Source organism: Corella eumyota, chromosome 1 (assembly GCF_963082875.1).
Source record: "Corella eumyota chromosome 1, kaCorEumy4.1, whole genome shotgun sequence".
Classification (NCBI taxonomy): Eukaryota; Metazoa; Chordata; class Ascidiacea; order Phlebobranchia; family Corellidae; genus Corella; species Corella eumyota.
In genome coordinates, this window is record NC_137490.1 from 8,251,426 (window position 1) to 8,268,025 (window position 16,600).

Sequence of the window (16,600 nt, forward strand, 5' to 3'; positions counted from 1 at the left end):
GAACAAACAACATATTGCAGCTGACTACATACTGAGCCATAACAAATAAACTAAATTTTATCCTATACTATAACTCTCCATCTCTTATTTATTCTTGAAAAGCTTGATAAAACCCAAATTAAATGTTGTAAATTAAAAGCTGACTTCTTTGTTGACGATAGTTTGCGCCAAATTAAAAATATCCCCGTTTTAACTACTTCTGTAGTTCCGGTTTATTTGATTACAACTTAATCCACTTGACGAGAATATATTTTCGGATCGTATGGATTGATTGACTATTAGATGGATAGAAGGATCGAAAGGGTCGGATGTGTTAATGGATAATCTGAATAGGTGAGGGTTAGGGTAAGGGTTTAATTCATGAAAACGTTTTGTTTAATTAAATATCCGTCAAATATGCATTTGAATTATGTAATATCTATTTAATATATATTCGATTCAGTTAATAAAACTTGATCCATTAATCTGTTCGATCCGTTGATCCGTCAAATATATATTTTCGTCAGGTAGATTAAGTCCGATTCGGTTTATTTATGACATGTGAACAGAACCGAAACTAAGGCATGCGCGACAATTGCAATGACGTTGTGAATACCGGTTTGTTCCCGATAACAAAAAATGTTCATGTAAACAGGATAATTAACTATTACGTCACATAATTATTATTTAAGCATTGTTATACAAACCTAATAAATATTTAAGCATTGCATACAATATTGTATACAGGCCAGCCATAATAGAAACTAAAAAAAAATTACCCTTCGTGTAGATTAGTTTTTTTAGACAAGATTTAACATTTTTGATAAACACGAAAATTAAGTAAAAAAATGGTAAGTGAATGTATAATCAAATCAATATAAATTTTGGTACTAAAATCAACAAATAATTAAATTTATTAATTCCAATTTTTAACTTTCTATACAAACTAGTTAATATATATTAATTGTTTTTAGGATTTATGGACGTCGGCTAAATTAAGACATGGTTATTTCTTTACAGTTATTTTCTATTTAACTTTGCTGTGTTTGGAAAAACATTTTGGCGAAATTAATTTTTATCTCAAATTATTTGCTAAGGTAACCTACACCATAACTTAACTATTATAAAGTTTAAGGGATTTGGATAAATTATGTTACTTTACTATTTTTGCATCTTTTTATTTTCACAGTCCTGTTTTTGAAGTGACAAAGGCTTTATACAGAATGCTAAAATCAACATATTGCCAAATTTTTTTAATTAAACATCTTAAAGCAATACATTAATTTAAAAATAAAGCAAATTATAACTCAATATTACTTAGCAAAAATCTATTAACATTTTACACTATATTTTAGTGCCTTCCAATTTTCTATCTAATACTGTTAACGTGGGCGCAATTGGACAAATTTGGACAATTTCGGGAAAAAAATATTCTATTCTTTGGACTTTTATTTTCGGTAGTGGGAGACGCGTTTATCGCAATGGATAAAACAATGTTTATACCAGGTAAAATTAGTTAAATATTTTGGTGAACTAAAAATAAAATTTGAATTTTTTTAGGAATGGTTTGTTTTTTCATAACCCATTTTATATATTCTACTGCGTTTGGATTTAAATCTTTCGGACGCATTCAACTGGTTATCTGCATATTCATCACCGCTTCCGTTGATACATTGTAGGTGTACAGTTACTTCTTGTTTTGTTATAAAAAATTAATTTTAAAAAAAGTTAAAAATTTTTACAAGTATAATAAAACGGATTACTGTCATGTCACCAGAAACACCTTTACCGAACAGACATTTGAAAAAAACATATTCCTGGAAATTCCATTTTACCGACAATAAGTTACTTTCTATTAAACTCTCTGATGTCTTAAAAAATGCCCTTCAACTTCTAACAAAAATAGTGATCTAAACTTTGGCAAATTGTTTTTTTTTTCGAAATTTTGTTTTATTTCGATAAATGTTTATTTGTTTAAATAGTTTTAGGTAAAAACGCAAATCCTAAATAAAAAAAAACTCTAAGCATTGAGAGTTGGGGATTAAATAAGAAAAAATGTTTTATGTTTACAGGCGTTCAAATTCGCTTTGCAAAAAAAAATAAAACGATTTCGGAAACTATATCCATATCAGTTCCTAAATTCTATTTTAAATGCAATGCCTTTATGCAATTTAAAACAAATGCTTAAAAATAATTCTGAACTTAAACATTTTAGTTTAAGCTATAATGAAGTACCTGATGAAGCACGGTTTGAATTTACTCTGTGCATATTAACTTATAGTCCAGCAATTGGATTAATGTTTTGGCGATCATTAAGTCGCCTGAAATTTAAAGAAATTAAACAAGGTTTGTGTTAATTTTTTTTTATATTTTGTTTTTAAAATTTAATGAATTTTTTTTATTAAGGGAATTATGAAAACTTGATTTTGGCAATGGGCGGTGTGTTCTTTGTTGTGTCTGACCTCCTATTGGCAACGGAAAGATATCGCTTTGTATTTACTGGAATTGATTACTGTATAACTTTAACTTATTACGTTGCCCAATTCTGTATCACTATTTCAATTATTACTCCAAACTTAAAGAAAACTGTATAACAGACCGGTACCGTAGTGTAGTGGTAAGATAACTTGCCACGCTACATGAGGTCGTGAGTTCATTTTCCACTGCCCTTGTGCTGTAGAGCCCTTGAGGAAGGTACTGTAAACGGTATAAACTTCTGCTGAGCCGGCGCTTAATCAGCGGCTTAAATTTTGGGCAATAATATTATATAATATTCCAAAATGCTTAAAGCAACTTGAGACTGGATCAGAGTAGCTGATGTTATTCTATGTTTAGGTCGCGCATTCGACCTTCGCACATCGAGGATAAAGATACATACAAAAAAAATACTCAAAACACATATAGTTTTTACATAAGCCTGTATAAACAGAGGCAATAGTATGGTTGTTTAAACGGAGAAGCATATTAAATATTTATTAGTTGTCTTTTTTGTTTTAACTTGTCCAATATTAAAGAAAACCTTAATAAAATATGTCATGCGTATGTCTGGAGAGCGCACACGCAACAAACGTTTTCATGAAAAATACAAATCTCATATCTGAGCGCTGTACTTTAATCAACACAGGAAACATATTGTTTGCTGTTTGTGCGTTATAATTAAGCAATCCATCTTTTTGTTAATATTACCGGACGAGGTATAGCCTATGGTATTAAATATTTATCAGATTGCGTAGGCCTTAAGTTTGTAATTTAGAGTAGGTTCTTGACCACGCTTTACAAAAAGGGTTTAGAGAAAATTGCAGATAATTTACAATTGTATAAATTAAAAAACTAATTGTAATAAAGATCTATTTAGTTAAAATAAAACAATTTAGACAGATTTATAAGAAAAGTTTATTACTATACAATTATTAATATGTGGCTAAACTTTAATATATTCATAGCACGATTTACTTACTAATTTCAATGTTTATGTTATAATGTAAGCTTTTTCAGAACCTAATTAGCAAAGCAGGCAAAAGTCTAGATGTCTTAATGTTTAATATCTTTATCTAATTAAGGGCAGCACAAAATATGAAAAGATTAGACTCCCGTTCTGAAAAACTAAGGCCAGGGGTAAGTAAATTATATAAAATTGATAAGTTCAAAATTAAAGCATTTCCACCAAAATAACAAAACAAATTAATCTTAGTTTTGATTAACATGACGACATGATGTTTTATTATAAATTATTTTAGACTAATCGAAAGCATGGCAGTATTATTTTAAAACATATATTTTTTTTTTGAAGTGTCCCAAAGTTGACACCCAAATCTGCCAAGTTGTAAAATCTAGCACAGTGTTCTTTACAACAGTTGCATTTTATTTTTCTGTTCTTTACTTGGAAGATGTTCATCAATTTTACCTACCAAAATATATTAAAGCCCTCTTTAAAGTGAGTAAAGCGTTTAGAAATAACATATCAAATTTAAAATGTGGTAAACGATAATAATGTATATAATATGTAATACCTAACTTAAAGATTAATGTTGTGGTGAAAAAATAAACTTTACACAAACTCAACAAACATATTTCCTTCTTTGGATAACACACTCTAAATTTCAAATTTCCGCTATTGCCTTTTGTGTGAGATTTCCTAGTATCAAATTTTTTTAAAAAAGTCATTCCTGATTGATCTATTTAGTGTGCACCAATATTATATCTTATCCTGTTTATGGGCGTGCAATACAATCATTTGGATAAGTTAAAACAAAACCATGTTGCCTTTTACGTTTTTATTGGACTTCTATTATCAATAGTTGGCGATGCTTTGCTTATTTGGCACGAAACCTTATTTATACCAGGTGTGTTCTATTTTGTTCAAGCTTAAAAATGTATTTTTACTTTAATAAAAATTGCAATATTTGAAGAAATTTTTTGGTTTTGAAAGGTCTCCTTAACGCGGGCTATTCTATGATAAAGTCACAATACAACATCAATAATTCACATATATCAACCAGTATTTTTTGTTTATTTTAGGTTTGATATGTTTTGCGGCGGTCCATATATTCTACATAGTTGGTTTCGGCTTTGAAAAATTTCGACCTCGCCTTTTTCTTTCTATGGCGATTCCGTCCTTTTTTATTACCACATAGTGGGTCAAAGGAAAAAAACATTTATAAACAACTATCTAATAAAGGCAATTTTTAATAAAGTACCATGACAACTAACTTTTGTTTTGTATTTAAAAGCTTTGTGATTAGCGCCCCACCTGAGCGGTTTTTGCTTGTAAGTATAAGTGCTCTGTTGTACATTCCTATCCTTACTGTGATGGAGTGGAGAGCGTGTAGTAGAGTGGATAAACGCGAATGCTGGGAAGGTAATAAATCCAGTTACAGTTACAATTCTATGTAGTTAAACATGATTTATATTTTTACTTGACAAATGTACTTCCTTTATTTAATCACCATAGTAAAACGCTTAACTTAATAATAATAACAACAACATAAAAAGCCAAAGCGGAAAAAATATTATAAGTGTTATAAAAAAAGTTTAATCATTTTGCAATTTAGCCTGTCGTTTAGGTGGCGATATAATTATGTATATTACCCTTACTCTGAACTGTTTATTAAGACGAGACGATCTTCCTAATTTAGTAAAGGCCTAGGTACTCCGCTTTAACGGCTCACCGTAAAAATAAAATTAGCTAACTCTGTTATTTATATTATTACGTACAGTTGATGCTGTAACTTACTTCAATAAAGCGATAAAAATAATAATAAATTAGTAAAAAACATAAAAACAATAAAATAGTACAGTTAAAGGTACATGTTTGCACTTTTATTGCACCCAAATCAGAACTTGCTTTACTTAGGCGCCTTACCAAAACATTCGAAAGCCCAATTAAGCTTGGGGCAACATAACACGATAAGATAGCAACTTTACAATCAGGGTATGCTTCGGTAATATGACCAACTAAAAGGCGTCATGACACGCATGACAACATTTATTTTACATAGGGTTAATTGTACCAAAATAACAATAAACTAAACAACGTATGGACTAAGCTACGAAGTTAATCACGGTTAAATTACAGGATCAGCCATTTTTTATACATAAACATTCTTAAAGATAAAAACAATCTATAAACAGTAAAACTTGATTTAGTTTTGCCGACTAGACCCAGTATCCTAATATACGCAAAAACAAAAGGTAATACGCATTTTTACTCTCTCTACTAGGTGATTGGTCAACCTTGGTTGCTGCGGTTGGAGCAAGCCTATTTGTAATATCAGACGCGACAATCGGTATCGCTGCATTTGTGTACGATTTTTCTGGTTCAAGCTATTGGATTATCTCAACATATTACATCGGTCAATTTTTTATTGTAATCTCTGTAAAACCACGTGATCAAAGTATTAAAAAACGTGATTTTGCCAGCTTTTTTTACTCGCAATAGATTGTATTTTTTAATGCAATATTTATATTTTTAATATTGCCTCATTTAGAAGTATGCATTTTTAAGCCAAAATAGTGTACGTGTTTTAAGTTAAGAATTCAACATTTTTATGTTTTATCCGTTTTTAAAACTTTGTTTTTTACAATTTACACATCTTGTCGTGTTATAACAAATAAACACCATTAACATAGTAATAATAAAAACAAGAAAACAAATGGACTGTAATATTATTAACAGATTCTGCCGGCGCATTTTAGAAATTTATCAATTACTCTAGAGGCAGTATCAACAGATTACATTATTAACACGCGCTACTTTTCTTTAACAATTGTAAACTTTAACAATTTTTTTAGGAAGTTAATTTATAACAGCTGGCTTACGAAACAGTAGGAAGATATAAGTTATACTATTAAACAACACACAATGTCATCTGCCCATTTTTTAACTTTAGATATTTAGTAGTAAAAACTACCAAAAATTAATAATAAAAACTACTTAATATGTATAAAATTACCTGTTAAATCTTGTTGTAATCATTAAAAGATGTCCACTTTTATGAATTTCGTAGTCATAACTATCTGTTCACTTTACTAACTATTAGACTAAAGCAATAAATTTAACTTAAGAACAACAGCAAGCATTCTTTTAGTTAAAATACTGTTCTTGCTTGGGGATATTTTCACTTTATTTTTTCCATTAATTATGTCTCGCAAAATTCTGAAGGCTACAACAAATAAAACTGAATCTCCTTATTTAATAATAAAAGTTTTTCAGATTATATGTACTTTACAGGTTCTAAATTTACTCAATATTAATACGGTTTTTATACACCGTCTTATTACTGTTATGTTTTTTTTCCAAATCTAAATTACTTTAACGACTATTTGATAAAATATATATATATATACATATACTCAAACCCTACCTATTAAAAAACCGTAAAAGTAACTTTAACCCCAACTTTATCCTCACTATTCATCTAATGATAGGTTAATGATGTTTTAAAATTCTGGTTATCAATTTTTGTTGTTCTTGTTACTTTTACGATTTTCACATCTCTGTACCTTTACAGCATCTGCTTGATCTTTTATTATTTTTCTTTAAACCTTGAAGAACCGAAATGAATAGAAAATTTAGTTTATTATTAGGTCCTTATCTTTCTTTACAAAAACCAACTGTTATTTTCATAATTTAAATTTTGTATTAGCAATAACAGAGCAAGAATAATAAAAATCAAGAAAAAAATAAAAGAGAAAAAAGAAAACAAAAAATCACGTCGGAAAAGCAACTTATTCTGACGTGCCTTCTCCCAACAATGTCACGTGACTAAAATTTAACAGTGCTAAAATGCTGAACAATGGCAGTGGGCAACAATAATGTTATTGAGGTGAAAGCAAAAACAATATAAATAAACATTATAGCACGTTGTAAGTGTGAACTATGACATCTTTAAATCAAAATAATCGGAAAGCATTTATTTGTTGACAGCGACTTGACACGCACATCCCTTCGGCGACCTCTTGTGGTTAAACCGGCCTTTGCAGTGGAACATGTTTCGTTTATCCTCTATTTTAAGTTCAACCTTCCAGAGAGGGTTTAGATCTTTTCAGTGACTCTTTGATCTGCAGAAGTTGTTGAACTTTGATGTGACCAAACGCCTTGTTGTACCACTCGGGATTGCGCCCTTTAGTGTCGACTCTGCTCACGTGAGTAAGAAGACACTTGTTCGGGTTGTCTGTAGGTTCGATGAGGTAACGTGACGTCAGAACCACGCCCCTAACGTCGCCCAATAGGGTTTGTTGAGCGGTGGAGGTTTCAATAATGGCGGAGGTTCCTTTATCGTTGACGTCAGTTCGCCAAGATCTGTTAAAAAGAAAGCAGATGGTTAAATAAGACCAAAAATGTGATGAAATTTATTTGTTAAAAAATTTTAATTAAAATTCCGGGACAAAGTACTTTCGATTTATTTAAAAATTAAAAAGCAAGAATAAGTGAAAGTTGTTTTAACCAAATGCTATTTTTGAATATTTATATGATATTAATACATACCTTAATACGCAGTAGTCCCTTGTCGGGTGCGGGCTCATTTCGTCAATAACAGTTTGAAAAACTTGTGTTCTTTCGTCGGGTTTTTGGAGGACTTTCCACTGGGCAAGATTGTCGTCCCAGAGATGACGTTCCTGGAGGATTCTCTCCATGATCTGAGCGGGAGTTGAACCCGAGACCTCGACCTGACATCTCCACATTCGAAGGTGGTTACCATCGTTCATCTAAAATTAAAGAAAAAAAATTAATAAAATTGTAAATGAATTTTAATATTTTTAATTTTATAATTAAATATACAAGATATTCGATGTTTAGACTAATGGCCTACCTTTTTAAACATAAGCTCGCTGCCTTGCGCACTTGGCACTGTCTGCCAGCCCCCCTTGTTTTGACTTATCCTCTGCTCTTCTCGGATAGTCTGGGCGACAGTACGGTCAACAAATTGATGGAAATCCTTATAATAATCAACTTCTTTTCCCGGGTCGCATGAATAACCGATTTCGGCGGCCAAAACGTCTTCAGTCTGTTGCATAACCGACATTCGACATTGAGTCATGGCGTCTTCGGAAATCTAAGAAAAAAAAATATTTGTTTAATGACAAGTCTTCATATTTTTTTTTTGTTCAAGATAAGTCTAAAAAATAAAATTTGAAACAATTTCTTTAATAAATAGGATATTAAACAAGCACTTTGTATTAACATGAACAATCTTTATATGCTAGTAATTACCGAATTTAATTAAAATACTTTAAATAAGCTTTTGTACTCAAAAAATTAAATTAAATTTACCTTAAATAGGTTGTTGACTTCTTGAATCATGAAAGCCAGGCATTGATTTGCAGCCATGTTTTCGTTCATTTCTTTCATGTCAGGTCGACCCAGGGCAATTCCGCTAATTTTATTTCCCTGATGTTTACGAACCCTTTAAAAAATAAAAAAAACGCATTTAGATAACTCATTTAACCGCAATTCCAAAATTACATCTAAAAAAAACAAAATTATTTTCGAAAGTTTCCCGGTGCAGCCACTTCAAAGAAATTATTTACAGATACAATCATTTGATGACGTATTAGTTAATCTCTTACTTTGGTGACGAGGCTGACGTCATCGTACGTGCGCTGTTGAGTTGTTGATAAAACAACGAAGGGGCAAAACAGGTAGCCAGGTTGGCTTCGTTCATTTGGTTTTCGTTGGAGCAAAAAGCTACGTCACTGAGAAAGCAGAGCAGGGTTTTGAGAGTTTCCCTGACTTCGTCGGGCAACAACATTGTCGCCGCTTGTAGGGTTTGTAAACGAAGTTCTGTTGGTACATCTAAACAAAAAATAATTGAATTATAACAAATCCAATTCAACGTTTTATGCTTATTATTTTGTACTATTAGAAATACAATGAAGTTTTATAAAGACTTACATAGAAAGATGCCGACAAAAGTTTCCGACATTTTCATAGTCATAAGCGGATCGGGCAAATCGCGGAAAAATTGTTTCACCATATCGGCTACGTCAAAAGGGGTGCAATCTTCAAACGTTTTCAGGTCGGGGTTACTTTCGCACATGTTCCTTAGTCTTTGAATTCGGGATTTCACGCCGGGTTTGCGGAATAGACCGACCTGGTCCAAGGCTGTACGGCGTAGATAAAGCAAAGCATGCTGAATACACTGAGGCAGAGGTTGTCCAAATCGTTGAACGTTGTGGAGCAGTGGAACTCCGAATACACCTTTATCTTTATAGTCGGGCACTTTAATTCGGCGAATAAAACGAGGTACGGACCTATAAAATTCAAATAGAAGTTTTTATTATAAAAATAAGTTAAAAAATGACAGATTTAATACTCAATTCATTGGGTATAGTTTATGTTTTATTCAACTAGGAATTTACCAGTTAATTGTTCCTTTATTGTTGTGGTTGGACGCGTAACTTTCCATTAGGGCGGTTAACTTGAGCAAAGAAAGCCGTCGTAAAATCATGAGTTGACCGACCGACAAACTATGCAGTTGTAAGGAATCCGTGTCAGTACCTAGTTCGACGTGTCGGTTATAAACCCAACGACATTTCGATCTGTTAAATAAAGAATTGGATTTAATACAAAGTATTTTTATACTGCGTATATAACCGCGGGTTAATGCCGAACACAAACAGTCGTTAAAACTCAAATTTAAATTAACTTTTTTATGACAATGCCTGACCTAGAAATTAGTGAACTCAATCGTATGAAACAATCCCGACCTTTGACAGTATAAAAAAAAACGATCAAATAATATGACCTTATCAATAAACATCAAAGCAAACATTGAAATAGTACAAAGTCGAAGCCTAGCGGGGATAACATTTCGAATAAAAACAAGTAAGACATTAACTAAATAGCGTGTAAGTATAGTATTACATGTACCAATCAATGTTGTTTCTATGTAGTACAAAATTCTTGACTACATTATATGTTAAGTCATGTACGTAAACGATGTCAATTTTACTCGCAATTTACAATTTTTACAGGAAAATAACACGTGATGACTAAAGGTCTGATCAGTACACCAATCTACGTTTTTTTCGAGTACTGCCAGAAATGAGGAGGCCGCAAAACGCGGAACTATTTTAAGTGGTTTGGCAGACATAAAGCTGTCTTTTTATCTTTCCGTAGTAAAACATAAACAAACGTTTGAAGGCTTTGAAAGTGCAATAATGTAATGCGGCTAGTATCGCAAGTCGATCTTTATATTTTTACAGTTACATAACCATTTTTCTATGGGCAACCGTGGGTTATTCTCGAAATAAAAATAATAAACAATTTGCACTTACGATGGTCGTCTTTGATGGTAGTATGATAAATTCACGTTTTCCGCGTCCTCATCTTCGTGGGCAATATTCTAAATACGTAAAAAAATACTGATTAGACCCTAAAGCTTTTAACTCGATTATTTTTGGACGCGTTCAAAGGAATTTACTCTGCTTTGATCTACAGATACGAAACTGTATACCAGTTTTACAGAACACAAAACCATACCCAAAAATAGACAATTTACATTCCAGAAAAAATTAAAAACATATTTTAACGTTTTATAAATGTATCATACCTCGGAACTATATGACGAAGGAATTTCTTGGGGAGTTGGCAATAGACGATCTAACGTTTCGATGGAGGTGGATGTTGTTTTATGCTCCTCATCCGCTTCCCACGTGCTTACAAAGTTTTTAAGAGATTCTGTTTGCTCCACAATTTCGTCCACACTCCAGAAAGCTGTGTCCGGAGCGGGGTTATCAAGCGACTCCAGGCTTCCAACTGTGTAGACCCCGGAGTCATTTACTACAGAAGTACTTGGATCTAATATGTCTAAAATGTCCTGAGCGGATGCTGCTCCAAGTCCGGAAGACGGAATGTTGTCATAGATGCTACCTGGACGGGTCAACCTTCGGATGTCATCCGAAGATTGTAAAGGATGGACGGAGTCAGAGCTGGATGGTGATCTGGAAGAAGGTCCGGAAGATGAAGGGTAAAAATCTTCATCATCATTTGCCTTTCGGATGGCGGAAGGAAATTTCCCGGGTACGTGTGACTTAGGAACGACAAATATATTTTGTTCAGGGTTGACAGGTTGGGGTTGAACTCGATTTCGGTTTGAGTATTCTAAAATGTTTCGGTTTCGTTCTAAGATACCGGGAGAAATGGGACCAAGATCGCCGGGGTCTGAACGAGTGGTAATATCCTCATCTACTCCCCTCATTCTGAAGGCTGGAGTGGAAGATGCGCTAGTGCTTCCGCTGGCGGAGGACGAAGATGAACTTATAAGCGACTGGCAAGAGTTTTTGCGCAACCTCGATTGCGTGGTGGTGTTAAAGTCTTTTGATCCCTCGATCGGAATACATTTCATGCGGTCGACTTTTTCGTGGCCGCTTTGAAGTGTGGGTTGACCTATTGTTAACTTTTTGTTTTTGCGGAATGATTTCCCGCTTAAATGTCGGTTCTTATTAGAGCGTTTGTTTTCAACAGTGTCCTCGGTAGAATGAGTTCTTAACAAAACGTAGTCTTTTCGGCGAAAGGAACCAAACTTTTCCAAACCAACTCGTTTAAGAAAACTTTTGCTTTTTATTACTGACTTTGCTTTGCCGTCGATTTCAAGATGACCCGAGCTACCAGTTTGTTGCATTCTGCGGGCAAACTCAAGAGCGGCACGTGCGTCCCCATTTTTAATATCGACCGGTTGGCGAGCTTGTCGTTTGTCGTGGAAGACTTCGGTCTCGTTCTCGTCCTAGAAAACAAGAAATTAAATACGTTGAGCAGCTGCGTTAAAATCAATGCAAATTCGGTAGACAACAACTTAAGTGGGCGACATTTTTTTAGTGCGTTAACAACCGTCACGCGTACGCCCGACGTCGCGAATATTGATCGAATAATAATGCGTTAAATAAACAATACGAGCTTAAAAATAATGTCTCTGTTTGAGTTGATGGGCGTTGGAAAATGGAGCAAGTAATTAAAAGGCAATCTTAAAATACCATTTTTTTGTTGTTTAGAATTTAATAGATAACCGTTATATGCTTAAAAAGCTGTGGGTGTTTGTATTAACGGGTGTGGAAAATTCCAGCAACACGTTAAGCTGAAATATGTAAGCATGAAAACACTATGCTAACATTCAAGTGTTTGACTTGTAAACTTTATAGCATAATAAAAAGAATTTTGAAATTCAAATTTGCCTTTTAAACATATTCGAATTGGTAATGCAATTAACAGTTGCACCTTACAATAAAATTTAACCTACTTCTTCGTGAAGCTGCGGTAAATTAGAGACAGCACCAGACGACGATGTGCGTTGGTTAGAGTTCTCGGTGGCGCCATCTAACGACGAGGATTTACTGTCGAGTCTTGACCAACGGTTGGAACCGTCCAAGTGCCACAGCTCACTGATCGCGCACTGTTCGTCTTCGTCATCTTCTTCGTCTGTTTGTGTTTCTTTGCTCTAAAAATTATTAAAAATAAATTTAAGCACTTGTTCTAATTTACCCTATTCATCATGTTTGAAGGTAAAATAATAGCAGTTTTTTTCAAAGCTGAGTTTATCAAAGCGGAAACTACCCCGTGGGAGCGTATACGTTTAAACGGTGTTTTAGTTTTGAATGATTTGACAAACATTGTCGTTTTGCAGCCACGATTCGGCCGTTTGTTTACAGTAAAATGCGCTCGTGGAATGCAATAAAAGTCATTAGAATTTGGGCGAGCGTCACTGCCCAGTCGAAAAACAACTTTCTAAATCGATATCATAACAAAGAATCGCTTGCGTTTTGTTGTTGTTATTAAGCAAAACAAAACTCTGTTAAACACCACTAAGTAACAAGCGTCGCTTGGTATTGCCGACATAATCTGACAGCTAGGTGACGACAGTCTTGTCATTGCATAAAAGCCGTTTGTAGGTCATCGCGCTTGATTGTAATAACAGAAGATTTGCAATAAATTGGCGCCTGCCGATATCGATGAATACTTTATACGACCGCCATAAATCATTAAAACAACAAAATTTAAATTTTTTACAAAAAAGAAATACTTTATAAACCACAAAAAGCGTGTTAATAAAATAGCAATAAAGCCTTCATCTCAACTACCTAGCCTACCAAATGTAGAGCGTCTTAATCCTTGAAACAGAAAACTTTAATCCCAAATTGTAAGTGTACCAGACCACACATCAATTTTAAGTGTTACTATAACAGAAATGCATCGGGAAATTAAAAAGCAAATGAATTAGGTCGTTTAGGGAGCCTGTTTCCGCCCCAATACGTTTCTGTTCATCATAAAACAACGTCTAATATAAAATGGTAATCCGGGGTTTTTAATTTACGAGGTTTTATGGTCGTGTCCATTGTCAAAGCGCTTCGTAAATAACATTAATGTGCAGTTTAACCGCGTTGCGTGCTTATAACGATATAGTTCTCTTTTAATTGTGTTTTACAAAACATGTGAATACGGTAAAACGTTTTGCCGTTGAGATAGACACGTTTTATTACGGGCTATCGACCTTTTTGTCTGACAAGCCATAAACGAAGTGGTCAAGTAAATTGTAATCCATTTTATTTCTTTAACGAGATTCATTTGTCCTTCTACTTTATAGCCATTGTTAATGCCAGTCGTTTTCAAGTACAAGTACACTGCCTTGTTTGGCTAAAAGTTTATTACATTAATTTTCTTTCTTTAAAAAATACACAAATACTTGTTCGAGTAAAACAATGTCTTAATCCGAAATTAAAAAGTTCTGTCTAGACCGGTCGTAGCCAAAACCATAATAATTAAAAAATTGCGTCGTAAAGCGTTTTTGTATTGCAAGAAAAATAGGTCGACATTTTTTATCCAGTTAAGTGTAACGCCTAACAAATATCAAAATAAATTTGTATCGTTTTTAAGTGATTTTCCGAACTAAACCAAGTCCCATATCCGCGCTTATTGTCAGAAAATCATTTTATTCTATGTCACTGGATAAACATACGATTTAATTATAATCATTTCGTTCTACAGCTAGTGGTTACCGGACCTTAATTTGGTAAGATTACCCTCATTATAAAATCTCGAGAAAATCAATATTAACCACATATACGTCAAACATAAAAATATATATGTATATAAAAATATCTAAATAACATATTTTTTAGTAAAACTGACTCGTTTATCAGTTACTCATCACTTACGCATAAAACATTGGCAAATACACCGAAATACCAAGGTCATGACGGCGTAATAAAAAAATCAATTTTTTGGAATTTCTTAGAACAACTTGAAATTCTCCCTTTTGCTAGCCTGGCTAACTAATCTAATTAAAATTGTAACCTTATTTCCACAAAAAATTAACCCTACGATTTTACCTCGTGGCACCCGCACGTTATTTCGCAGTCTTCGGGTACGCTCGAAAGCTGATTGGGCGAGGGTAAGTCACATGACTCGCTGGTGGCCAATGAGCTTCGTCTTGACTCTTCGAAATCTCGGAGGTTGACGGTTAACACGTTGCCGTCGATTTTAACTATTCCTTGGCGTGTTATATCGCAACAATCATTGTCGAAATCGCGCGAGTTTTTCACATTGTTATTGTTACAAATTTCACCATCGTCGATGTCATCTTGAAGCAAAAAACTTCCCGAACTTCGGCACGAAGATGAGGAAGAACAGCATGGACTTTCCAACTCCGGGACACCGTCCTCCGAAAAGATACTAGTCGCTGAGGACGACAGAGAAGTGCTCTTTATTCTTGTCGCGGACTTTGTGGAATTTCGATGATCCATTACTTGTGAATCAATAATAGTTGTCCTTCGGTTGCTTCGACAATTATTTGTTGTTTGGTGACGTCTTCTGCTAACTAAATCAAACAACATGTTGTCAATTCGATCGCACCCCGTGTCGGCCAGTTCATTTCGCGGAGAATACGAACTAAATTGCGGGGTGGTGTATGATTTTTTCACGAGGTTCGAAGGCCGTTTTCGCCGCAAGACAACGGCCGCTATAGCACTAACATCGACAGCCTCTTTAAGTTTTTGACATACTCTATCGTCGAATAATTCAGATGATAGTCTCATACTGTCACAATAAACGCCAGGGTCACTTTGTATGCTTCTTGTATTTGTGGTTAATTTGTCTTTGTAACTCTTTCGTAAATGTTCTTCACAGCTTCTTCGGTTAATATAATGTTCTGCTTGTGTTGCGTAACGCATATTTCCAAATTTTAAGTCGATTTCAATATAACATTCAATAAATACACTGATCAGTTCGCTAGTTCGTTAGTAATACAATTTTCTAAAACAAAATTTTAAAATGCTATTTCATTACTTTCCATTCTATTCAAATATGGTCTGCTTACTAACAGTACTAATGACAAATGTCCTGTATGTCTGCTATTGGACATTTAAACTTAGAATTTCTACGAATAACGATTTTCGAGTCACGATATATTTAAATATACATTAAATTTGTCTGGCGTAAAACACGAAAACTTAAACTATTAAAATATTTTATCAATCTAACTATTAAATAACATTTTTTTTTTATCTTTGTAACTGTTATATTATTGCTACAACCTAACTTTAAAAATCATTAACTGTACTCTTGTTATGATGCAAACTTGGATAATAGAGCTATTCAGTTACCGCGCGCTAAGTTATTTATTCCAGTACTTTTTACTGATATCGAATGAAACAAATTCCCCTTTTTTCTTTCGCAAACAGAGAGACTAGCGCGATAAAAAAAGCAAACGATCTTTTTTTAACGTAACAATGCAACCCCGCCGATTAGACATGCAGGATATTCAAAAAATCACTTTCTTTATCCAAACCTTGAAATTCCCATCGGAAATTGATAAGAAAAATTTAGAGATCATTTTAAAAAAGACAAGAACCAACTTACAAAAAAATGTTACGATTTCTTAAGCGCGCAAAATTTAGAATTTTTGTAGGTGGTAATATATAAACATAATTACAGTCTATAAAATCACGAATCAATCTTTGTTTCTAATCCAAGCGCGGCGATCATAAAATCTCACACAACATTTTCAGAACACCTGTGTACAGAATTGATTCAATTCATTAAAAATCCGAATTTTACAGTTTAACAATCGATGTGCAGCGGACCTGTTTGTTAGTATTAATCCCCAAACACACAACAGAAGTTTGATGG

The 16,600-nt window shown here is 33.5% G+C and overlaps 3 protein-coding genes across 3 annotated transcripts in view; 2 read left to right on the top strand and 1 right to left on the bottom strand.

Moving 5' to 3' along the window:
- Positions 1-713: 713 nt before the first annotated feature.
- On the top strand, positions 714-2,775 carry LOC145763667 (lysoplasmalogenase TMEM86A-like). Its single transcript, XM_082575170.1, has 6 exons — positions 714-830; positions 954-1,076; positions 1,335-1,485; positions 1,540-1,654; positions 2,195-2,325; positions 2,386-2,775. Exons 1-6 carry the CDS (start codon positions 828-830, stop codon positions 2,571-2,573), a joined length of 711 nt encoding a protein of 236 aa, XP_082431296.1. The 5' UTR covers positions 714-827; the 3' UTR covers positions 2,574-2,775.
- A 711-nt stretch (positions 2,776-3,486) lies between these two features.
- On the top strand, positions 3,487-5,906 carry LOC145763715 (lysoplasmalogenase TMEM86A-like). Its single transcript, XM_082575223.1, has 5 exons — positions 3,487-3,594; positions 3,770-3,913; positions 4,163-4,322; positions 4,498-4,837; positions 5,700-5,906. Exons 1-4 carry the CDS (start codon positions 3,553-3,555, stop codon positions 4,611-4,613), a joined length of 462 nt encoding a protein of 153 aa, XP_082431349.1. The 5' UTR covers positions 3,487-3,552; the 3' UTR covers positions 4,614-4,837; positions 5,700-5,906.
- A 1,198-nt stretch (positions 5,907-7,104) lies between these two features.
- LOC145764256 (rho GTPase-activating protein 7-like) overlaps positions 7,105-16,600 on the bottom strand; it is a 42,238-nt gene continuing 32,742 nt past the window's right edge. The window contains exons 10-19 of the mRNA XM_082575874.1: positions 12,717-12,914; positions 11,034-12,206; positions 10,759-10,826; positions 9,841-10,020; positions 9,374-9,732; positions 9,049-9,274; positions 8,753-8,885; positions 8,292-8,534; positions 7,967-8,187; positions 7,105-7,780 (exon numbers count right to left, since the gene is read on the bottom strand). Coding sequence (XP_082432000.1) covers positions 7,495-7,780; positions 7,967-8,187; positions 8,292-8,534; positions 8,753-8,885; positions 9,049-9,274; positions 9,374-9,732; positions 9,841-10,020; positions 10,759-10,826; positions 11,034-12,206; positions 12,717-12,914 — 3,087 coding nt within the window. The 3' untranslated portion in view covers positions 7,105-7,494. The remainder of the gene's footprint in view (positions 7,781-7,966; positions 8,188-8,291; positions 8,535-8,752; positions 8,886-9,048; positions 9,275-9,373; positions 9,733-9,840; positions 10,021-10,758; positions 10,827-11,033; positions 12,207-12,716; positions 12,915-16,600) is intronic.

Coding starts and splice junctions, on each gene's coding strand:
- LOC145763667 (XM_082575170.1), top strand. Junction 1,655..2,194: donor ACCGCTTCCGTTGATACATT/GTAGGTGTACAG, acceptor TAAACATTTTAG/TTTAAGCTATAATGAAGTAC. Junction 2,326..2,385: donor ATTTAAAGAAATTAAACAAG/GTTTGTGTTAAT, acceptor TTTTTTATTAAG/GGAATTATGAAAACTTGATT.
- LOC145763715 (XM_082575223.1), top strand. CDS start 3,553: ATGAAAAGATTAGACTCCCGTTCTGAAAAACTAAGGCCAGGG. Junction 3,595..3,769: donor CTGAAAAACTAAGGCCAGGG/GTAAGTAAATTA, acceptor TTTTTTTTGAAG/TGTCCCAAAGTTGACACCCA. Junction 3,914..4,162: donor ATATTAAAGCCCTCTTTAAA/GTGAGTAAAGCG, acceptor TGATCTATTTAG/TGTGCACCAATATTATATCT.